Source organism: Emys orbicularis, chromosome 2, assembly GCF_028017835.1.
Source record: "Emys orbicularis isolate rEmyOrb1 chromosome 2, rEmyOrb1.hap1, whole genome shotgun sequence".
Classification (NCBI taxonomy): Eukaryota; Metazoa; Chordata; order Testudines; family Emydidae; genus Emys; species Emys orbicularis.
Window position 1 is genome coordinate 258,912,648 of NC_088684.1, and position 24,780 is coordinate 258,937,427.

At 38.5% G+C, this 24,780-nt stretch overlaps 1 protein-coding gene across 3 annotated transcripts in view; it reads left to right on the forward strand.

The window, feature by feature from the left end:
* SLC39A12 (solute carrier family 39 member 12) overlaps positions 1–21,859 on the forward strand; it is a 34,407-nt gene extending 12,548 nt beyond the window's left edge. The window contains exons 4-12 of one of the 3 annotated variants that reach the window (XM_065399494.1): positions 735–922; positions 5,677–5,848; positions 8,307–8,479; positions 10,197–10,349; positions 11,611–11,721; positions 14,025–14,085; positions 18,065–18,223; positions 20,268–20,455; positions 21,731–21,859. In XM_065399494.1, the coding sequence (XP_065255566.1) occupies positions 735–922; positions 5,677–5,848; positions 8,307–8,479; positions 10,197–10,349; positions 11,611–11,721; positions 14,025–14,085; positions 18,065–18,223; positions 20,268–20,455; positions 21,731–21,859 (1,334 nt within the window). The remainder of the gene's footprint in view (positions 1–734; positions 923–5,676; positions 5,849–8,306; positions 8,480–10,196; positions 10,350–11,610; positions 11,722–14,024; positions 14,086–18,064; positions 18,224–20,267; positions 20,456–21,730) is intronic. The other 2 variants (XM_065399495.1, XM_065399496.1) reach the window with 2 other exon arrangements.
* The last annotated feature ends 2,921 nt before the right edge of the window (positions 21,860–24,780 follow it).

A 24,780-nucleotide genomic window follows, 5' to 3' on the forward strand; every position in this document is an offset into this window, starting at 1 on the left:
AATGTGATGCTGTGGCCAAAGAGGCTAACGTGACCCTGGTATATATAAACAGGGGAAACTTGAATAGGAGCAGAGCTATTATATTATCTCTGTATTTGGCACTGGTGCGACCACTACTGTAAAACTGTGTCCAGTTCTGGTACCACAATTCAAGAAGGACGTTAATTAATTGAAGAGGGTTCAGAGAAGAACTACAAGAATAATTAAAGGGTTGAAAAATATGCCTCACAGTGATAGACTCAAAGAGCTCAATCTATTTATTTTAACAAAGAGAAGGTTAAGGGGTGACTTGATTGCAGTCTGAAAGTATCTACATTGGGAACAAATATTTAATAATGGGCTCTTCAATCTGGCATAGGAAAGTATAACATGATCAAGTGGTTGGAAGTTGAAGGTAGATAAATTCAGACTGGAAATAAGGTGTAAATTTTTGACAGTGAGGGTAATTAACTATTGGAACAATTCAGCAAGTGTCATGTTGGACTCTCCATCACTGACCATTTCGAAATCAAGATTGGATTTTTTTTCTAAAAGATACACTCTAGTAATTTTTGGGGGAAAGTTCTATGGCCTGTGTTATACAGGAGCACCAACTAGATGATCACAATGGTCCCTTCTGGCCTTGGAATCTATGAATATGCTATATTTTGACATTTTGAACAATTGCTATTTCATCTTTCTCTTTAATTTGTGTTTATAATGAGGTAACACCACATTTTCTAATAAATTCCTAGAAATAGACCAACTCCTAAGCATGCTGAGGGATGGAAAGACCTGCAACGCAAATGGACAAATGGACAGTCATGGCATGACAATCAGAGATGTTGGATATTTAAATATTCCACTCACATCGAGACAAAAGAATGGGGAATATATAAGTGGTTATCATGAAGATAATGAAAACACTGCTGATTGGGATCAGGTTAATTTATTTTTTACTATTCTTACCAACAGTTGGAATCGGATGTCAATTACAAAAGTTCAGGTTGGTTTGCAAATATATAGTACAAAGAATAAATCACTTCAACAGGTAACATTTATGAATTTTGTGAATTTCTAAAAGTCATATATATATATATATATATATATATATATATATATATATATATATATGACTGGCCTTTGTGCTTTAGACTCAAGTCAAAGCAGCCAGGACATATCTGATGACTTAGGCTTTTCTTCTTCTTCTTTGTAACCCCAGGTTACCTTTGTAACCTGAGGTATGGTTGCAGTCTTCTCCCTTTTCTCCTCTGGGGTTCCTGTGTTCACCTATAAGTGCACCGGGTGCCTCTACCCAAGGAAACCCCTCCTAGTGCAAGAACACAGAGGGCCTGTTTGTTGGGAAAATTCCAACACCCAACTCACACAGCCATGTTAGTCACAGCACAATAAAATAAAATAGCTATCACAAATTCCACAATAATAAAACAGTAACTGGGGCTTTGTTAGGTATGGGTAACTCAAGTGAGAGGAAAATGGAAAAGAGGAGTAGGATAATAAAAGATAAAACCAACAATACATAAACTGTACCACCTTAACGTTTTTTGGACAATTTATTTAGGAAGTTTTAACAAGTTTATAAATCTTTGATATGTAAATATCAGAAACAAAATACCCCTCCTAACATTTACAGCCAATAAAAACCGCACTGTGCTCCCTCCTAGCACCTGCTTAGGCAGATAGTTTAGGCTCAGTCTTCTGGTGGGCAGTACAGCACTGAAATCGGTGACCGGCTTAAAATGCAATATCAAATTAAATAAAGTCTTCACGCCAAGGATGGTAAGATTGTTCTTGTGGCTCTCTGGTCCAGATTCAAATGTGCAGTTAGACAGACTCTTGGTAGCTTGGCCCTGACTCTCCTCAGCCTTTTGGGTTTCTGGTCTCTACTGAGATGACACTGATCAGTGTCCCAGAAATCCCAAAGTCTTTCCTTGGGAGGAATGTGGAGAGTCAAAGGGTCCTCCCTGGCTGTGTAGCTCCTTTCCCTACTACACTGTCTCCAAACAAAACCAAAAGTAATATTTCCATACTGAACCCTTTGTCTCTGATTTGTTCTCACAGTGTTCCTTTTCAGTTCTGTCTCTGGCCTGGACCCCAGGCAATCTGGGAAATGGAGTCTGAGCCTCTGTAGCCATTGCTGCTGTAGTACAGCTGCAAATCCCCTATAGGCTTAATGTGGTATTTCAGGAGTAGCCCTTCCAAAGGGGTTATATTTTTTAATAATACATTTTAAGATGATTCAAAGCCTGGTGGTTTTACTATCTTGAGTGGATAAAAGATGTACATCTGGCTTTCATTTAGTGTTCATTTTATGATATGAAGATGACACAATTGCCTTCGGAGTCAATGCCATCCTGACAGTTGTTTAGCTGAGTGATTTTATTTTTTTATTTTGAATTCATATCCCATCAGTATAATTATTTTCATTCTGGTGGACCTCAAAGGAGAGTCATGCCAATCAGCCAAGTAGATGTTTAAATCAAATGTGGCCCCAAAATAACTTAAATGAAGGTCATAGGACAGTAGTGATGCCAGGAGTCCAAGGAATATAATTCCCCTGGGCAGAAGGCCAATTTACAAAACTGAGCACTTTTTAGAACTGTTTTGAACTTTTCGACTTCCAAGACTGTCCTTGAATCAAAGGCTATGCATTATTCCAGGCATGGCAGTCAAGCTGAGAGCCAAAATATTTTTGTGTAGCCTTTGAAAGGTTATAAAGATACATTTGGAGAGAAGAGATTTGCCATCCTTTTCTGATATCTAGCTTCTATTTTTCATTCCATTTTTCTTCTTACTATTTACATTTTCCTTGACAGATCGTTCCTTTAGAAGAATTTGTATTTGAATGTTATTGCTAATTTTATCTTCTGTTTTCCACACGTCCCTAAGATAGCCATTGTGTTCCATTAGTAACAGATGCTGTTATGTGTAAGAAATGGACTGGTTTCTTGCTTGCTTCTGCCAGTTCAATTAAGGGCTGTAATTTAGTTTTTCAGATATTAGCTTCATATTTTGATATATAATGCTAGAAAAGTAGGTCACTGCAGTCTTTTTAAAAATCAGCTTTGTCTTCAATGATTTTTAAAGTGCATATAAAACTTAAGTAAATAGTAAGATGAACTAATAAGAGCTATAAAATTTAGTCACTTAAAACTATATAACTCATGTCTATATGTTAATGTATGGCTTCTCATTAAAGAAATCTATGTGAGGGGAAAGGAAAGTCATGCATCTATCTGGTGTTTCATAAGAGAAAATGTAAGCTCTATTTATCTTTTTCTGTATTATTCCCCTCAAAGACAGTATAGATTTCTTTCATTAATAACAAAGGCCCTTATCTTTTCGTCCTCATATTAAAAGGCACAGAGAAGCCAGGGTTTATGGTAGAAGATGCAAAGGTTCTAGTCACCTATATTCATTTGGAAGGGATATAAACCCTCGTGCTTCAGGGCTTAAGACAACTTCTAATAAATGGGAGTTAATAAAAAATTTCCCCATAGACAGGTTACGCCGGAACTGCCTGCTGCAAGGTTTCTTGTACCTTCCTCTGAAGCAGCTGGTGCTGACCACTGTCAGAGTCACCATACTAAACTAGATAGACCTCTGTTCACAGTGGGGCAGTTCCTGTATTCTCTTGGTGGCAGGGCCACCTATGCTCATAGAAGACAAGGATCCTCAGGACTCGATTGATTGATTGATAGTCCTTTATTCACTCAAACTGTCACTGAAGTCCAAAGAGAATGTTGCCTTGGTAAGGGATGAGCAAGGACAGAAGGATTTCTCCCATTATTTGTATTACTGAAGAATAACTAGAACCTTCTTTCATTTACATGGTAATTTTCTTCCTAAAAGAAGCCAAATAGTTTTATAAGTTTAACTTATAAATTTTAATTAATAAAACTTATATATAGGGATCATTTCATCATTAGTGATATGCAGCCACCTTTGGGGTGAAAAGAACAAGCATTTAACAATGCACAGCAATGGGGACAAGAAATGAAGAGTACCTTTACTCTCTTCAATTCGGGGTGTATATATGTAGTCAGAATACACTTTCTTGAGCTGGAATTTTGCCAAGATACTGGAATTAGCAACCATGTTCTTATGAAAAGTATCATGGGAACTTTAATAAGTACAAATGATCAGGACCTCCATTTAATGTCTCATCTGACCAATGGTGCTGTTCCCCTAGCATTATACTGGGGGACTGGTTCAGTTCTTCTGCAAAATAAAGAGTGACATCAGCTAAGTAACATTTCTGCAGCATCTCATTCCCTGCCACACACATACACAAAGTACTGACTCAGGCAGCAATGTGGAAATCCATGTTGTACCTGAATTGATCCTTATTACTGTCATGTAATGAATGAGCATTAGAATGCAAAATCTGTAGTCATTGTATTAAAACATGCCCCTAAAAATAAATCTTAATACCAAAACTAGATTATCTCACTAATACTCGCCGGAGGTAAAAACAACAGGGCGTTTTCTAAAAGTAGTAGTAAACTCTATGCAATGCTTAGTATATCTGTGTTATGATTCAACTAGTAAAACTTTATAACTTTAATTATCTCTATGTGTTATGAAGGGCACAGATATGCAGCACAAATACAGACTTCATTGCAATACTACCGCAAACTCTGGCTGCTAACTTCCAAACTTTGTTCCAAACATGCAAGTAGAAAGCCATGATGTAATGGGTGTGGTTTAATTAGGTTGCAATTTTATTCATGTAACCTATCTGGAAGTACCCAGCTATAAATCATACAGTGGGCAGGTCATCATTCCTGCCTCACTTGTTTCTACCTATCTGGGAGAGCTGCCATCAGCTCTCCCCCTTCCCAGTTTGTCTCAGCCCGTTGCGGGGATCCTGCTGCCCTCCCCTCATATGAGGATAAAGGGAGGCTGGGGGGGGGGAAGGGGGGGCTATCTCCCTACTGTACCAGAAGTTAGGAGCCCACACCCTTTTTCCAGCTTCTAAGTAAGGCTTTATAACTTCCATTAGCTCGATATGTAGGGTGACCAGACAGCAAGTGTGAAAAATCGAGACAGAGGATTTGGAGCCTATATAAGAAAAAGACCCAAAAATCAGGACTGTCTCAATAAAATCTGGACATCTGGTCACCCTACCTATATGTTAAGAAGGACACAGACACACAGCACAAATATAGACCTCACTGCAAATATCCGGCCTGCTAACTTCCTAACTTCTACTGACTCGTAAAGGGTCAGCAGGTGCCATCTTTGAATACTCAATAGCAGCAAATGCCCAGCTGCTGTTAATAGTTTTAGCACTAAAAATAGTCTTGGTTGAGAAATATGCTATACACATATTTAGATATAATAATGGGCCAGATCCTCAGGTGATGCAAACTGGCTTCAGTGGAAACTACACTGACTCACAGCAGCTGAGGATCTGGCCATTGAAATGTGGAAGTGAAGATGATGTATAAGGTTTTCATCAATAAACAAAAACTTCATTATCTTTTATTTTAAAAGATGTAACCAGGAAGCAGAAATGGAAAATGCAACTTTTCTTTGGATCCACTTTTCATTTTTTTTTAAAGTTCATGATTCCATGTCATTTAAAAAGTCCTGCAAATCCGCATTTAACCTGAGCATCAGACACAGTTAATGGTATCTATATTTAGTAACCACATATCCTTTCCCACATAGGCTTGCTTCTCTGCCAGTGAGCTTGTGAAGATATTTTTACAAAACAGTCCTTCGTCCATTTCTAAGGAACATTTCAAGCAAATCAGCCCAGCGATCATTCAGCAACTACTGAGCTGTTCTTGTCAGCTTACAGAATCCAAGCAAACAAAGCTGCCACCAACAACTCTGGAAAGTGAGTTATGTTGCCATTGTGCAGTATTGCATTGTGCTAATTCAGCTGAAGGGTTGCAGGAGTTTAGCTTTCTGGAGCTTTTGTATTCATTAATAACTAAAAAACAAAACACCCAGATGTTTATACACCAAAGAATTTCACGGTGTGCATGCTACACAGTACTATACAATGAGAAATTCAGGGATCCAGCTCCCAATAAGTGTTTCACTCTCTTATCAAAAGAACTCTCATTTGGGCTGATTTTTCTTCCTTCTTAGATGCTTGTCAGAGACACAGACAGTAGGTATAATGGCTATGGTGCTATAAGAGGCCCTCCCAGTAGTAGAGACGGGAGCCTACTTTGACCCTGTTTCTCCAGTTTTACACTGGTATAACTTTATTGGTTTCAAGTGGGATGCTCTGGCATAGAACTGGAGTAACTCAATGATGAATCAGGCCTCAGTGCTGTAACATCTGTTATTTTACACCATGATATGCTGAATTAGTGGTGTTAAGATGCTCTCCAGAAAGTAAATGTGTATGAAAAGTGCAGATTTTCACTTTGTGAAATTTTCACAGCAAAAGTAAAGGTTTTTGTGAGATGTTGTTGTGAAAATAAAAAATAGCAGCTTTTCAAGATCATCTACTGTCCTGTGCCAAGCAAAAATGAGCTCCAGGCTTTGTACACCTTGGCCTGTAGAAAGAAACCAGTTAGAAAAATTTCTCAGGGCACATATCAATCCATTCAGTGCCTATGTCTATTGTATTGTGCCTTACTCACCTGGTAGCTTGCCAGATCCATTGGGGGCTAATAAATGTTCCCCATGCATCCTTCCAGCCAGTCATCTGTCTGGGATAGAGCTTTAACTCCCTGAACTACAATTGTTAGTCAAGATGGTCAAGGATGCAACCCCATGCTGTGGGTGTCCCTAAAGCTCTCAGTGCCAGAAACTGGGACTGGATGGCAGGGGATACATCACTCGATAATGGCCCTGTTCTGTTCATTCCCTCGAAGCACCTGGCACTGGCTGCTGTCGGAAGACAGGATACTGGGCTAGATGGATCGCTGGTCTGACCCAGTATGGCCATTCTTAGGTTCTTAAACTGGATTAATTAGGCTGCTGCTGGGAATGGACTGAACCACAGTTCCACATTGTACATTTGTAGTATCAGTGTGCATTGATTAAACAACATGGTAGATCATTGGCTGGAAGGAGGTTTGTAGACATCCCACTAGTACTCAAAGGAGACAGGAACCTACAAAGTAGCAAGAGGTACTGAGACTCCCCAAAAAGAGTTATTTATTTTCTTCAAGTCCCTGTTACTGTAGTGTCTCACACTCTTTCAAGTATTCATCCTCAAAACATCTCCATGAGGTAGTGAAGTACTATCATCCACATTTTACAGCTGGGATACCAAGGCACAGAGGGGCTAACTGACTTTCTAAGGCCACACAGGAAGTCTTTCGCACAGCTGGGAATTGAACAACAGTCTTTTACAGCTCAGGCGAGCATCCGAACCACCAGATCATCCTTCCTCCTCTAATGGTGATCTCTTTGGAGTGAAAGAGACCATGTGTGAGAGATGAAGGCCTTTATGACCACATAGGTCTCTTTGCAGGATTAAGGCCTAAATTTGAGGAGTCTCCCAAAAGAGAAGACAGGCAAATGGCCTGATGTAAGACAAAAGTAGCCTAATGACCTGAACCTAGGACTGGGAGTTTCATTCCCAGATTTTCAGTTAGTTGCTGGTTGGTCTTGGGTAAGTCACTGAGGCCTAAGTTTTCAAAAGTGTCTGCTAATGTAGGGTGCCTTAGTGTTTGGGTATTTAACTGGCGTTACCTAGGATCCGATGTTCTGAGGTGCTGAGCACTCTCCGCTCCTGGTGTGTGGAAAAAAAACTTGATGCACCCAAATTAGTGGACACTTTTGAATATTTTATCTTTAATTTCTTTGTGTCTGTTCCCCATCTTGTGACTTACCTACCTCACAAGGGTGAAGGGTGTGGTATGGATTAGTTAGTTCATGTTGTACAGCAGCTTGAAAATGTAAGCGCATACATGTGAGTAACCTCCCAATCACTCTATTGAATTAGGAAAAGGAGGTTATCACTCCTGATTGCATCCCTAAAGGAAGTGTGTCCACACCACACAACAAATACAATTTGGAACAGTAGGCGTGGTGTGTTCACAGGAGGCCGATGACCTGTCTACTAAGAGCATATTTATCTCTTTAAGGCATGAAATCCAGTGGATTGGGCTTTTTTACCTGCAGGTCCTTGGCCAATGAATGCTTTGCAGACCTTGAACCCCCTCTTCCTTCTGTTATGCTGTCTGTCCCTTATATATAGCAAGAGAATGTGGTACAACTCAAGAATTTCCCTCCTGTTTATTCACACAGTTCAGAATAAAGGGCCTCAAGTAATTAGATACTGAATTGTTAAAGCTGGACTTGGTTTTATTTTGATTCCTTTTCCGCAGAGTATGGCTACAGCACTGTTGCCGTTTTACTTATTACTATTGGATCTATGTTTGGTACAACCCTCATTTTCTTCAGCTCCTGTCAAGAAATCTATACGCTCATTTTACAGCTGTTTGTGGGTTTAGCTGTTGGGACGCTCTCTGGAGATGCTCTGCTACATCTTATTCCACAGGTAACACGCCAGTTTGTATTTTCAAAAGGAAGTGTTCCTATATATATAAAGAAATGCGTACCTAGTGAAGCTGCATTCCTTTGATTCTCCCACAACACTGATGGACAGGAGCTCAGGTGCTCTCATCTTTTTTTTAAAATAAAGCTGTCCATGAGATCTGAGAACCAGAGGGCCAGCACTCTAGTTATACTAGGAGCTGTGTAAAATCAGAAAGAGATTTCAGGTTGGGAAATAAAGAAGCAGAAGCCAAAGAATGATGAATGCTGAAGAAACACAGGTACTGTTTTAATACATAAGTACTCAGTGATTAAAAGAAATGGGGGGGGGAGTATATGATAAACAGGTAAGACAGGGCTAGCTCTAGGTTTGAGTGGGGCTCTGTGTGAAGCCAATGGGTAAGGTCTCAGGCATGCTTCAGTAACCCACTCAACTGGGCTAGGGAACAATCAGGAGCAGGCTGGTAGATAGTTGGCTTGTGGTCACTTGTCAGTGGTAGGTGCCAGCGACTTTTCTCAGCTGGTGGAGTCAGGGAGGCTGGACTGTCAGGCCTCCCTCCTCCCGTCCCGGGGTTGTGGGAATGGAGTTCTGTAGCACAGAACCCATAGAAAATACAGGGCCTTATGCAAGCTCCACACTCCACATATGCTTAAGGCAGGTCATGTAAGGAGAACTGATTCAGGAGAATGCTGTTCAAAGTTTTCCCTGAGCATCAGCAGCCCCACACCCAAGTTGTTCTAAAATTCCAGGGGCTTTCAGAGACATATAGTTCAGCTGTCATGAACTGCAATAAAAATGCCTCAGTGGTAGGATTTTCTTTTAAATTCAAATATATATTTTACATACATGACAGTGTAAAAGAAAAGACAAGCCTTTGATTAGTTATTCATTTGGTTTTGCTGCTTTTTCTCTGCATTGCACAACTCGAAATAAGTAACTGAAGGGTTCTAACAAAAGGGGGTTTAACAATTTCATTTACTTGGTAAATTGGGCAAACACATTTCTGATGCTTCTCCATCTTAAAATGTTCATTCTGGTTTAAGAGACAGTAAAAGTTCTTTGAGGTATTCCATATAACTAAAAATGGGAAAAACCATCAAAACCAGTAATATTTCAGGAACTAGAGCTGGGAGAGATTTTCAAAAGCACCAAAAGGATTTAGGAGCACTAGGTCTCATTAAAAGTCGGTAGAATTTGTGCTCCTAAATCCCATGTGTGCTTCTGAAATTCTCCCCCTCAACTTTTAAAGTGCGGTGTCCAGTATGCATCTCTTTTAAAGTGACAACTTTCAAATGAAGTCAGAACACTTCCAAGGAAGGTTATTATGTTCTTTCACAGCATAGAAACTGGAGCAAAGACCATGAGCAGAAGGGTTAATTGATTATTTTCTGTATGAATTTGACTTTTGAAGATGATCCGAACAATTTTTTAAACTGTAAAAGTCTAAACAAAATATACAAAGGAAAATCCTCTTGTCAATACAATTAAATCTGCCTCTAGAAATAATATTACTTTTACCAGCAAGAGATGACAGAAGCATAATGGAGGCCATTAATAATTAATTTCATTAATCTATACTGGTTTTCCAGCACAGCAACTTAAAATACAATTAAAGTCTTGAGAGTGGTAATAAAAGGAAAGTTGAGAGATAAAGCTATTATAGCTTACTCTAGCAAAAGTCAAAACAATTTTTCCCCTTTTATTTCACCTCTTTATCTAGATTCTTGGTTTACATAAACATGAAGCTCAGGAGATGGAACACATCTATGAAGGGAAAGAATATATTTGGAAAATGTTGGGAATGATTGGAGGAATTCATGGATTTTTTCTGATAGAAAAATGTTTCTTTCTTTTGGTATCACCAAGTGATCAGGTAGAACTTTCTTTTTACCCCTTTTAAAATCCTTTTTGTTTTTGAGATTATAAACTGCACAGTAAATTTTAAAAAAGTTTTTGGAAAAATAATTGCCTTGCTTACAAGTGAAATGAAGCATAAACTGCCTCTTCCCAAATTGCTCCCATCAGACTGATTTTGCTTTGTACCGTTTTGTTTTGGTGCATAGGTTTGATGTGTTTAACTGTAAAAATGCCAGTTATTTTAATTATTGTATTCTATAAGCAGACTTCTGTGGCTGGCATGGGAACAGGTAAAGAGCATGTCTCTCTTTGAAAGAGTAATGAGAGTTTCTTTACCTAGGCACTGTTTGAAGAGCTCAAAGACTCACATGTTATCCAGGCTTTTTAAAATGACACTTTAAAGAATTATACTTTAAAATTTACCAAATTGCTTATAATTTTCTACCCCAAAGGATTTTGAAAATTAGTATAAATGTTGAGCTCCGTAGACTCCTGCATTATATGGGTACTGTCTCCTTGTTGGCTGCTCTGCTCTCAGTAATTCTATTTTATCTCAGCGTGCCTTGTGTTTGAAAATGTCATTATGTACCAGATATAATGTAGCACAAAATGTGACGCTTCATTAAGTTTCTGAGCATGGGAGACTATCTTAATGCCACTTCAAATGGCATTTGCTGCTGCTGTTTTACAAAGGATGCTTAATCAGAGGCCTAATTTAGATATCTGGGTCCCAATCCTGTATTCTTCATGCACCCCAAATACCTACTACCTTTGAGGAATACAGGATTGAGCCATACAAATTATGTAAAATGAATGTAAAGTGAATATTTTGCTAACTATGATATTATGTGGGTTTGCTTTTAAGATGTTAAGAGCAAAGTTGAAATCTACTATATAAAGAATAATGAATAAAGAGAAAGGGACTTTATAATTTTTTTACAAGACTTTAATAAACCCATTCGGTTGGGGGCCATCTGAACACTAAACATTAAATAATTTGTTTATCCCAGCTTGTAACTCTAAAATTCAGCTTTACAAAAATAATTTCCTATAATACCCTCTGGTTCTCACATACTTTTCTGGTTCAGTTTGCAGTTTTCTGAGCTGAAAAGGCATTAGCAAATGTTTATCACAGCTAGCATTCTTTTCAATTGTTTTTATTCTCAAGTCAACAACTTTCATAGGTCAAATAAAAGCTAAATCTGAACATGAAACTGACAGAAGCTGCACCTGTGTTCATCTGGCTTCAGAACTAATTGCAAAGCATCTTCATCCAGCAGGGTCTTTCATTAGTTAATGGGCACTTGGGGCATTCCCATGATCTTCCAGTGGAATCTGAATTAAATGACCATTCAGGCAGAGGCAAATCTACTTCAACCATACAGTTGGTAGGTTACTGATATGAAATGCTTTACTGATTGATTTCCTTCTTTCTCTGTGTCTCAAAAAATAAACCCAATTAACTTCATAACTGAATAATATTTTTCAGTGTTTATTGATTTTTTCCTTACTCCATGACCTCAAAAAAGAATGTATTGTCAGAAATCTGTAGATTTGTTAGACCACAATAAGCATTTTCAGACATATTTTATTCACAAATATTTACAAAGCCAATCTATCGATATATGTCAGGTTGATGTAATAAACCTCCTTATATGCCATTTCCCCAGAAGATCTTTAAAACATCTACTGTCTTCCTGGTTTTCCAATGTAAATCACATCTCTGAGGAGCCAGATCCTGCAGGCCTTATACCAGCAATACTCCCTTCAATCTTCAAGTTGGAGTAAGGACTGCAAGATAGTGTCCAAAGAGATTACAGTGTATAAATTAGCTACCAGCTGAAAACTTGGACTATATGCAGTCATTTTTCCATTAACTTGAATAATATGTAAACAAAACCAGATGGGCTGAAAATAGTGCTTTCCCATTAGCAATTCTGTAGGTTCCCATTAGACCTATGGAGAGTGCCCAAGCAAGATGTTCGATAGATACACACACACACACACATACACATACTCAACTACATAAATTGATAGGTTTTAGCATTTTTGCAAGCACAGTTTGTTCTTCATATTATATGTAGTTTCAGGATATGCTAATTGTAGTCTTGTTATTTTAGTCAGAGAATCTCAAACTTTCCCATATTATGGTCCACATTTAATGAAGAGATGGTTATCAACAAGAGCAATATGAGCCAGTATTGGTTCACAGAACACAGTTTGGGAACTGTTGACTGAATGCCTGTAAGCAGACCAGTGAAGATAATTTACTAAATTTTGACCCATCTGGTCACTTCCTGTTTCTTCATTAAGTAATTAATCATTCCTTTCAGCTGACAAACTGCAAGATCATCCTAAAGTTACATATTGATAATATGAACTAGTGTGGCTTGGCTTGTTTGGATGAGAGCTACCCTTTTTTTTCAGGATCATATGGGTAACAATGAGAGAAAACATTGGCTGACTATGAGGAGATATTAAAAAGACTGGGACTTTTTAGCTTGGAAAAGAGATGACTAAGGGGGGAGATAGAACAGAAGTCTATAAATCATGAATGGTGTGGATAAGGAAGTCAAATCCTCTGTCTAGACAAAGGCTGACAAAGCAGAAGAGACACTATGCCACAGTGAAGGAGATATATATCACTTCTCACTAATCATTTTATCTCCGCTTTTATTGTTTTTTGGAAGGGGTCAGGATGCTCTAGCAGTGACTGTGAATTCTGATGAAATAAAACTTGCTGTACTACAATTCTGATGCAATTAATGAATTGGATACAAGGGAGTATTCTATTTGCATCTCAAATAGGGTGACCAGATGTCCCGATTTTATAGGGACAGTCCCGATTTTTGGGTCTTTTTCCTATTTTTCACATTTGCTGTCTGGTCACCCTAATCTCAAACAGCCCTATTAGCACATTTTGAAGGATAGAAGGGGGAAATGGGAAGGGAAGAAGTATGTGAGGAAGGGCTGGAAGAGGGAATAGAGTACTAAAATCAGGGACCTTTGTTACCTGATCAAGTGTGCACATTTTTGCTACCTACTGTCTCATATCCAGGTGGTCAAGCATCTTAATATCTGCCTGGTTGCTATGTATTTGTTTTCATCTCCTCAAGTCTTGCAATTTCACAGAGAAACTAATAAGAATATCTTAGGCCTGGCCTACACCTAAAACTTTCTATATCACTCAGGAGTATGAAAAATTCATTTGCCTCATGTGATGCTGTAGCATCTGTAGTGTAGACAAGCCCTTAGTTATGGACTCCAATCTTCACCAGTTTTCTTTCAAGATCCTGTAGCTGCATACACAGTCGTGCAATACAACAAAACCCATTATCCCATGAGAAACTGTACCAAAACGCTGAATTATAACTTAATCATTTTTCAGCTCTGCATTTCCAGCTCAAAAGTTTGTTTCACCCCGGAAATGTGTTTTTCTCAGGGCACCACAATGCTACTGAATTGTTTTTGTTTGGGTCTGAATTAGACTGTAAGCTCCTGGGGGCAAGGACAATCTCTCTTGTGTGTGGAGTTCAGTAAATAATTCTAATGATAATAATGGTATATATTGTAGATGGCAGCAGCTAACTTTTCTTTAAAGAACAGTAAATCTATTTAAGTTGTCACTGTTTAATAACAGCAGATCAAAACAACCCCTCTATGCTGATCCAATATCTTTCCTTTTAATTAGAGAAGTCCCGAAGACTCTGAGTCTGAAGTTCCTCCAGACAGCAAGGCGACAAACAGAAAGAGTAAGTATTGATACAAAGATTAAACAAGCAGCATGAAAAACTTTAAGCCTGAGATGGGATTGAAAGTGTGAAACTGGCTCAGCTCTGTGTTTTCTATGTATTACGTCACCACATCTGATTCTGCCTGGCTACATAATTAAATCTCTGCTTAAAGACCTGTTTCCAGCCAACCAGACCCATAATTGTAAAGTTCATTAATCTTATACTGTCCTTGCTTCAACGTTTGTTTACCCACCCTTGCAACTACTTTACTGAAGCCTTTTACTTAAAGGGAAACCCTCACATATTTACCACCAAACATCTTTTTATAATTGTAGACCTTGCTTGGGCCTTTCCTTATTGCAAAAATATTGAAATTGTCATCACTTCTCATTTTCTGGCTCTCTCGCCACACTATAATGTCCCTTCTGACTCTTTCTGTCTCATTTATGGTAATGAAATCATGGTTATTAAAATCAGTGGTGACTTGTTCCTTATATGGGACTCTGGGCTCATAATACTTCTCAATCTATCAGTAGCTTTAGACTGAACTGATATCCTAGTAAATAATTTTGAAATAGTTTTTACTTCTCTGCTCTGCTTTTCCTTATTTTAAAAATTAAGAAAAAATGGTGTGGACCTAATTCTGCTCTTGATTGCATGCATGTAACCCTGTTGAATTCAACAGAGCAGCAGGAATGCTACTGGGAAATAGCATTTTCCCTAAAATCTAGATATTTATCTTATTCTACTCCCCTTTGTCTAGTGACAATTAATTTCAGGACATGACCCTGAATTCTTGGTAGTCTCACTGTCTTCTGCCAGCCCTTTAGTGTTATTCTCTGATACTGTGGAATTCATTTCCATTTCAGGGCATAGATCTCATTTTTGGAAAACTGGATTTCCATTGCTTGAATCTGACCTTCCCTTCAGCATACAATCTAGTCCCAGTTTCACTGTCACTATCTACTCCATCTGTCATTGGTTCAGTGCTGTTCAGTCATCACTCTCTACTAATCATCTAAAACATATTCCACACAAGGTCAAGATTATCTGCTCCAAGTACAGCATGCCTATAACTATTAATTCTCCTCTGCATTAGAAGTTTAGGAGTAATAGTTGACTAAAAGTATGTTTTGAAAAATAACTAACTTTCAAAGGTTTTGTACTGATTTTTTTTATCATGATCCCTTCTGTTAATATCAATAACCAATATTATGACTTTGTTGTTGTATTTCCTGATTCACATTAGACTAATCAGAAGTCCTATAGGCACTTAGTGTTAGCCCGGAAAACATTGAACTAGAGCCCTATGCATGAGCAAATGTAAGGTTTAAGCCATTACCTTGTTAGTCAGAACTTCAGAAGTGTGATCTATAGTAGAAATGCTACCCACCAGTAGCTCTATGAAAATTAAAGAACAAAATTCCAATCCCTGGTTTTATGCAAAGAATCAATTGAAATTTGCAAGTTAAATGCAAGGTTGTACAAAGAAGAAGAATTTGGATCCAAATACTCATTTTCTAAGAGGTAGTATAAGAAGTTTTACAGTCACAGCAGTAAAGTGCATTGATATAATTGCTAATAACATGATTTAGATTTAAAATAGAACTAAAATAAATGAGGTTAAAAGCACTCCAATTTTTTCGTGTATGTATTTACTTAAATTTCAGTCAAGTGTGTTCACATAGGTTACATTTGCACAAGCTTTAAAATGCCTAGCACTTCATAAAGTTAACCTGACTCCCATTTTATATTATAGATAATAGGCTAGAATGAGTTCCAGCCATTATAGTATGTTTTTTTCAACAGCTGTTACTTAAATAAAACAGGCTAATAACATCTTGTGCCGAGCCACAATTTCACCCTAGCCAGTGCAAATTACAAATCACAAACTTAATGTAGTGCAGCGATCTGTTATTTCTATATAATTCTTGTCCTGCACTATTGAGTATAAACTGCCTATAGTGTTTAGAAAGAGCTATGCAAGATGGGGACAGCCACGTCTGGCTCTGTGAGCTGGCAGGAAAATCTACCAAGCCTGCCAATATTACTGAATCCACAGAGCTTCCAGGCAACTGGAGAGGATTTTCTGAATACAGTTGTAAGACTTTATTTTCTGTGTGTTTTCTTTTATAATAGTTTTGAAGGCTTCAGTTCTAGCCAGTTTACGTAAGAAAAACATCTCTCCCATCTCCTTAAAAACAGTCTCCTCTACAAAAATGCCACTGCAGTAAAACCTCATAATAACGACATTCAGCAGGGTCTGTGGAATGCCACATTACATCTCCAGGTTGTCATGCTGTAGCTGGGTAGGGGGAGGAAAAGTCAGGAAATAGATGAGTTTATAGGGGCAAACCCTGCCACTGCCTTGACAACTACAGAGGCAGACCTTGGCAGTGGGACAGAATCAGTAGAGTTCCACTCTATGTGCGGAGTGGAGGGGCAGTAGGCAGGATTCCTTGGAGGCATGCAGGTAAGCATTGTTGTCAATTGGGCAAAATGGATGTACCAAGGGAGGTGCAGGACTTGGGGAGCCAAGTATGGGTTGCAAAGTCCACTCACCGTTGAGCTGGAGTAACCTCCATGGAGCAGTTCTGCAGCTGCTCTGCAGCATGGGGAGATGGTTCCTTCCCTCATCCATCTGCTCAGCATGCAACCCAGCTACTTGGGTCAGGTGCTGGGAAGAGGATTTGCCCAACGTTGCTTAACTGTATTTCAACATGCAAGCTACAAGATCACTCGTTTTCAGTGCCCCATCGCACACAAGCAATATGAGCTTCAATGCTAAAGGGAGGTCATGGAAAAATAGTGGAAAGAAAAACAGCTATCTGTATTCATGAGTGATGTTACAGACAGCAGTGCTAGGGATGAACAAAACAGCTATTAATTGATTAGAACAAAGGTCAGAATTGAATATGATGTGACACTATATCAGTGATGATAATTTGAGGTTGATTACGTTTTGGATTCTATCTCCTGTGAAATACTATGCTTAAAGATGAGAACATGAAAACAAAATAATTTCCCCCTTATTCATGACACTAAAAGTATCGTTTACATGAGGCCTGGCAGGGATAAGGCCATGCAGATGCACCTTCTCAGTCTGTTGATGGCCCACCTGATTGACTGAGGAAGCTAGTAGACCTGTCCTTAAGCTCAGTGGCAGTGGTAGCTCCCAGGCTGCTCAATTCACATGCCTGCAGATTCTCTGCCTCCCTGTGCTCACCTTGCTCCAAGATCTGCTCCTGCCCTGCCCATAGCCTTGACCCTGCCCTGCACCTGGCCTTGTTTCAGTCCTGTTCCCGCCTTGCACTCACCTTGGAACCAGCCTTGCTTGTGCCTTCCCTGACTCCAGGTAATCTGGTTCTGACCCTTGACTCTGATTTCTGGCTCTGACTCTGTCTTGACCTTTGACTCTGGCATTTGGAGTCTGACTATGGTTCTGATCCTGATTCCGACTCTGTCTTGAACCTTGGTTCTGGCATTTTGGACTCCTACTCTTGCTCCAACCCTTCTGCCGGACTGCCTAAGATCTGGTCTCTTGACAAGGCCAAATTGTTCTCTTACTTATAGATGTGCAACTCTCTGACCCCCAGTGTATAAACGCCTACCTTTTAAGACAGAAACTATTTGAGTTGGGAGGGGGAGGGAGAATATGAGCTTTAGCAGCCCAGGGTGAGGTTTATGAGATGCATTGAAGGTAAATTACTCAACTGGACTCAGACCAACTTTTTGTCTCAACAATCTACCTAGTAGAAAAGACCCAAAGGAAGCTACTTCCTAGTGTTTGCATCTCTGAACTATTCTATTATCTATTTTCTCATACTGAAAGTCTTGAAACCTCTGTAATAAGAACAAATTGGGTAGGCTGTGTAGTCCTCTACTTATCTTGGCTTTTTGCAACACAAAAACTAGTCCATTGAGGAAAAAATGTTTGTAGGAAGCCTAAAGCCTAGGAAGACATGTTTTTCTTTTTACTTTTGACTTTGTTCCCTAGGCAAAGGAATTAGTTTGTTGGCAATAATGGTTTTGGTGGGTGACAGTCTTCACAATTTTGCCGATGGCCTGGTAATAGGAGCAGCATTTTCATCCTCAACAGAAACGGGTGTTACCACGACGATTGCTATCTTATGCCATGAAATTCCCCATGAAATGGGTAAGCAAATATAAATACACATTTTTCCTAACTGGCTCAAGTAAAGGAGCTATGGCTCGGTGTTTCTGGATTTACAGAGACATTTAAGGCTAGATCCTGCCCTGTTCTAACACAAATGCACTGAGTGGATGGGGTAAAGAGGGCGTGTAGCTCCCTTCATCCCATCCCTGACATAAGCAGTAGAACAGGAGCTCTCCCTAGTGCTTGGTTACTACTCCAAGCCACATCCCCATGCATGCATGGTCTGTCAGCTGGTGAGGATGGGGTTGGCACAGCCAGTGCATATGCTATGGTTTGTAGCACAATTTTTCCTGCATGTTATTTTTGATTGAAGCACTGCTGACATCACTTTGCTTCCTGCCCCTCACAGGATAGCTCCCTAATTGGGCACGAGATTTCTTTCCACTACACGTTAAATTTGTTTCAGTCCAAAGGAAAGGAAAGAGTAAGTAAGGACAGCACAAGCCCTGATCTTTAAAGTCCTTTCATAGTGCACAGCAGGAATCCCAACGATGCTGCGCTCTAGAGCAAGTGTGAATGGAGACTATGTAGGAGCACATAGGCATAATCCTCCACACAGTGGAATTGCCCTCTGTTCCCTTATTCTCAAGCACATAGGCAAAAAAAGTGGTGAGATGTGGATGCAGAATGGGCATGTCTGAGGAAATATGGGGTCAAATGAGACACTTACCAACTCCCCCCCCCCACACACACACACACATTGGTCTTACTCCTGCCATTAGGAGCAAACTAATGTGACCAGACAGCAGTGCTCTCAGTATTGAGGATGGGTTCCTGGCACTGCTCTTCCTGCTTATTACCTTTGACATTGCATATGTATGCACAACACTCCACTTATGCACTGTAGAGAATCAAATCCTTAGTGAACAAAATATCTGGTACCAGTGATGACAAATAAATGAACTGTTTTTCTAGCAGATAGCTCTTTTTCAGATCTTCTTTCTATGTTTAGTTCAAAAGCTTGTGTCTTTCACCAAGAGAAGTTGGTCCAATAACTGACATTACCTCACCCAGCTTCTCTTACTAGCAGACAGGCCAGCAAGATAAAATAGCAGTTTGATTGGAGATAAACTTTCCCTTTTTCTCCATTGTTTCCTCATACTATGTCTTTTCAGAAGTTTGAGGCTATGCCTGGCATTGCATTGACATACATATATATGGTGGTAGATGGATCAGAATGTTGGATTTGTTTCCTTTCTTATGGATTTACAACACAAATGTTGGTCGTGTGAATAATTTACCAAAACGTGTGTGTGTAGCTGGGGATTCCTGGAAAACAGGCAGGTTTATAAAAACAAAAAAATCTGACAAAAATATTGAATGGCTGATACTGGTATCAGACCAACTGGCCCCGTGGAGTTACACCAGTGCAAAACTGGTGTGAGATCAGAATCTGGTGCTCAGATACTTGTGCTATGTATTTGTCATGCAGTGGGTTCTTCTGCAAGAGAAGCATCCTGAGGGCTGATTCTGATCCAACTTAGACCAAGGAAGAAAATTAGGAGTAACTCCACTGAAAACTAGGGAATTACACACGTGTAAAACCTGTGCTGCTGAGATCAGAATCAGCCACTGTGTTTCTCTTTCTGACATAAAGACCCAAAGACCATGTTAAAGACATAATCACATGATTTCTACTGGCAAGTTCCCAATCAAGAAAGATTTAGAAACTCTGGGAAAGCATGTGACTTCACGTTTGCATGTATCCAAGTTGGAAATGTCACAGAACATTGAGAACTAGTGGAGAGCCCTCCCTGTATACTGTATGCTATCTTTAGGAACAACTGAACAAATATGACTGGATATGTAACTTTCTGCTAGCTGCACGAATTTATAATAATTTCTACAGAAATGTAAGGGCAACCCTCCAGCATCCAATACTGTGTGTGTGTGTGTGTGTGTGTGTGTGTGTGTAATTCTATCTAAACTATTATCATCGATGTCTTACTGCCTGCCATGCAATCTTGAAAATGCTTTATCAGATAAATAATATCTTTTTTCCCCCTCTATTTTCTCTATGCAGGTGATTTTGCTGTGCTGTTAAGTACAGGGCTCTCCACAAAAATTGCATTATTAATGAATTTTATAAGTGCCCTAACTGCCTTCATAGGGCTTTACATTGGCCTTTCAGTATCAACTGACTCCTGTGTTCAGAACTGGATTTTTACTGTCACAGCCGGAATGTTCTTGTATTTATCATTAGCAGAAATGGTGAGCACTGCAGTCTCTTCTATTACATTTTTCTTTTGAGAACAGTCATATCATAAATGAATATAAGAAAGGACTGTGAGCTCTTTGGGCAGGGATGGTTTTCTACTCTGTCTTTGTACTGTGCCTTGCACAATAAGACCCCATTTATGGTTGGTGACTAGCCACTAATGTAATAAACATGATAAATAAGAAAAAGGGAAAAATAAAGGATATAAAGTGTAAGAAATGAGATGAAATTGAGGGATCTACATTTTATAGTCCAGGAAAGAGTACAGAATAGTTCCAATTCTGGTTCAAAATTTGAACTGAAGTGTTTTAAGTATTAAGATCCCGGGCTTTTGGTTTTGCTCTTTATTGAGATTCAGAACTTTAATTTGGAGCCAGAATTTTGAGATAGGGTTTTGATTTTGACTCATCTCTCGTTTAAATATTTTATCAAGTTTTGAAGCATATAACAACAAATAAAAAAAACACGTAAATACAGTAAAATACCATGACTCTAGATTTATGTTCAAATGTTGATTTGGACCTACACATAAGAAGTTGACCAGAAGAGATTCATATGATACTGTTACATGAAAATAATAATAAAAAAGCTGAGTGACATGCATCAGGCTCAGAGTCAAGTATTTTCACAGGCTATTGTCGGACATAAAATTAAGATACACTATCCTCAATATTGTGATTCGAGAGGTTCTGTAGGGTGAAAAGTCAGTGTGTAAATAGCTTTTAATCTGATGCTAAACATTTGGTGCCTTTGTATCTGATCTAAACCTTATGGAAAAAAATATAAAAGGTAATTTTTAAAAGCATAGTTAATGGGTTATGCTTTTAATTTATGTACCCACTAAAGGTCAAGTCAATAGGAATTTTTCCAATAATTTCAGTGGGAGAAGGATTGGTCCCTATATATAGTACAGAAACAAAATAATCAAAACTGCTTTATTCCCATAAAAAAGGAACACTGATTTTACCAAGTGTTTCCTTACATGAAGTTTCTTTAAAAATATTGAGAAGTTAACACATTTTGGATCCTCATTTGGTAATTCTCTCTAATGTTGGTAAAAGATTCACGATGATAGAATTAGATCAATTGAAATATTTCACTTTGAATAGTTGTGATAACATACAGTGTGTGCTACAGATTTGCAACTATATTCAGAAACTCAGGATTTAAGTCTTTTTATATGAAGTTTGTCAAGTTTTCCCATAAGACTTTTTTTCCCAGAGATGAATATATCTGGCTTTCATTCTGGTATCTTATTCTTTTTTTAGCTTCCTGAAATGACTCACATTCAGACACGGCGACCCTGGTTGATGTTTCTCCTACAGAACCTTGGATTACTATTAGGTTGGCTTTGCCTCTTTCTTTTAGCTATATATGAACAGAAAATTAAGATATAATGTTTCTACTGGAAATCTCTAAATATCAGTCATGAATTTGTATAGCATTATTTCCATTTTTTCATGCCCGCTATAGTCATTTATAAATTAAGTCGGTGGGATTTTTGTATCTAAAGTTAAGTAGGCAACAATTTCACTTTATTAACTTATTGTTCAGATTTTGTAATTTTTTAAAAACATGAATGTTTAGATTGATGTTTTATTTGTTATTGAGTTTACCAAAACTCTTATGATCAAACTCACAGGAGCTTCTCGTTAGTTTATTGAGTCCATTCTAGTTAAATGCTTCAAGTGATCTCTGCTACTCTGATTGAAGAAAAGAATTATATACAGTAATCCAACTGAAAAGGAACATAGTTGAAGAGTTTGAAGCATAAAATCTTGTTACCTCTTAATGCCAAGAATAAATTTCTATGAAACTGAAAAGTATAGTCAAGCTGATTTACTGAGTTAAATACCACACAATCTTATTCTAATACAATGTGCATTATCTACCTTGCTGATGTACTGACAAAGTTTTGTCGTCTTGTCTTGCTGGCCCACTGTCATACAGGAAACACTGGCAAACAAGTGTTAAAGCCTGTGACAGTATTAGAACACAGTTGAGCAATGTCAGAATATCCATTAGTGTCTGCATTGTATCATGTGTATGTTATGCATATTGGCATCTATGGAAGCCAATCAGATCATTAGATAATGTCATCAGTCAGAAAGTAGTTTATTCATACAAATACAATATGCTTTTAATGAAAATCTGTTCCGACTGTCTGAAGTGTACATTGATCCAGCAACCCCTCTCTCACTCGAGTGGTTTTATGCAAGTAGCCCCTATTGACTTCAGTGGGATTATTCCCCTGAGTAGACCACTCAGTTAAGTAAGGTCTGCAGAATCAGGCCCTAAACACATTTTGACAATAACAGCCTGACTCTGAGGTGCTGTGTGACTTCAGTGAGGTATTTTATAATTAAACTCTGTAATTTATTTGGCATAAGGATTCCCTCCCGCATTTAATTTCTTTTCTGTAAACTACGTAACAGACTTGCTTTTTGATTGAAAATGCTTATTTCTCTTATTTGCTGAAGAGGGAGAGCCAGTTACTGAACAAAATTGTATTCTGTGTACAGCCAAATGCACATCTTTCTTCTTTTCTCTGGCTTAGGTACTCATACGGCCTGCATTACCATAGTATTGGAGTGTCCCCCAGTCTTTCATGTATTTGTTCTAACATCTCTGAAGTAGGAAAGTACTGTTATCCTCACTTTACAGATGGGGAACCGAAATACAGGGGGACTAAGGACAAGATTTGTAAAGGTATTTTAGGCTACTAGGGATGCAGACAGGCACCAAATGGGATTTTCGAAAGCACCCATGTGCCTAACTCTCATTGATTTCAATGGCTGTTAAGTATCTATGCACTTTGGAAAATCCTGCTGGGAATTTATCTACCTAAATATCTTTTAAAAACCTGGCCCTGAGTGACCTACACAAGTTCACACAGGAAGTCTTTGTCAGTGCAGGGAACAGCACCCAGGTGTCCTGACTCCCATGCTAGCCCTGAACCACTTGTGCTCAAGGGACATAAGATTCTGATGCTGCCTATTCTGTTACATTAACTTCGAGATAGTCTAGTTTCATTGAGAAGCTGTGACTGATGGCTCTCTGTCCCACTTCACATTTTCTAGGAGTTTGTGTTTAATTTTAGTAAGGTGAGATTTCAAAAAATGGATCTCCCAATATTTCATCTGCTAGTGATGGAGCTGAGTCACTTCATGACCTTCAACAGACAGTTAGTTCAAGCAGTTGCAGGACACCACTGGATGTAAGAAAATCTATTCTTGTGAATATTGGAAACATTTGTTATTTCAAAGAGCAGAGCTACTATATTTTGAGTATGTGCATGCAGGCTGTTCAGTACCAAAGAAAGCAAAGCTACCAACTGAACAAGATTTTGCATCATGGTTTGAAGTTGAATAATGAAATGTTTTTCTACCTGTTGTCAAAAAGTTTCTGGAAAGAACAAGGTTTATATTTTTGTAGTATATTTTCCAAAATAAAATAATAATATTTGCTCAAGTACTTGTGTGTGCTAGCAAGATTTGTGCATATAAATGTACCTGCACTTGCTTAGAAAATATACTCTTTTGACTTAAATTAAAAAAAAAAATCAAATACCCTGGTCTCACTGAACAACCAGCCATATTTACACACTCTCTACCAAACACAAAATCTGATTTGTCAGAATACTGGGTAGCCACCTGGTGTAGTGACTCAGATTCTATGACTGTGATATTTTCTGTAGATGAGCAATCCAGTCACCAATTTTCACAACTGTTGACTGTATCACAAGCCTACAGAAGAGGATTTGGGTACCTGTAGTACCCAAGAGAGCTAATCTACCTCACCATTTCATTAAGGCTGATCTTTCAGCGATAATCTTTTTCTCACCAAAGGAGACTTCAGTGGATTTCAGGAAACACTGAAGATGAAGTATTACTATGATGTAGAATGCTAAACTGTAGTTTTTTTAAAAAGGGTAAGTTTTCCTCGATCATGATTAATATACTGCGTAGATTGATAGGAATTTGCCACATAGACATCTACAATAAGTCAGTCTCATCAAAAAAAGAACCATTCACATTACTCTACTCTTATCTTTTTTTGTCAAGGTGACCTCCAAGAACTGAAAAAGAAATAAGAGAGTCCTGTTTCACTCTCCATTGAAGGGAGAGTATAAAACTACTGTGGAACTGAATTCATTCTTTTCTTACACAAGGGATGGAGACTTTGTTTTGTCTGGCTCAAATTTTGCAGACCTTACTCAAAGACAATGTTTATTGTCTTTAATGGGCTCAATACTGATGTCCTTAGATAGTTCTTTCTCAAACAAAACTCCAGTTGAATTCAAGGGGTCAGATTCGTC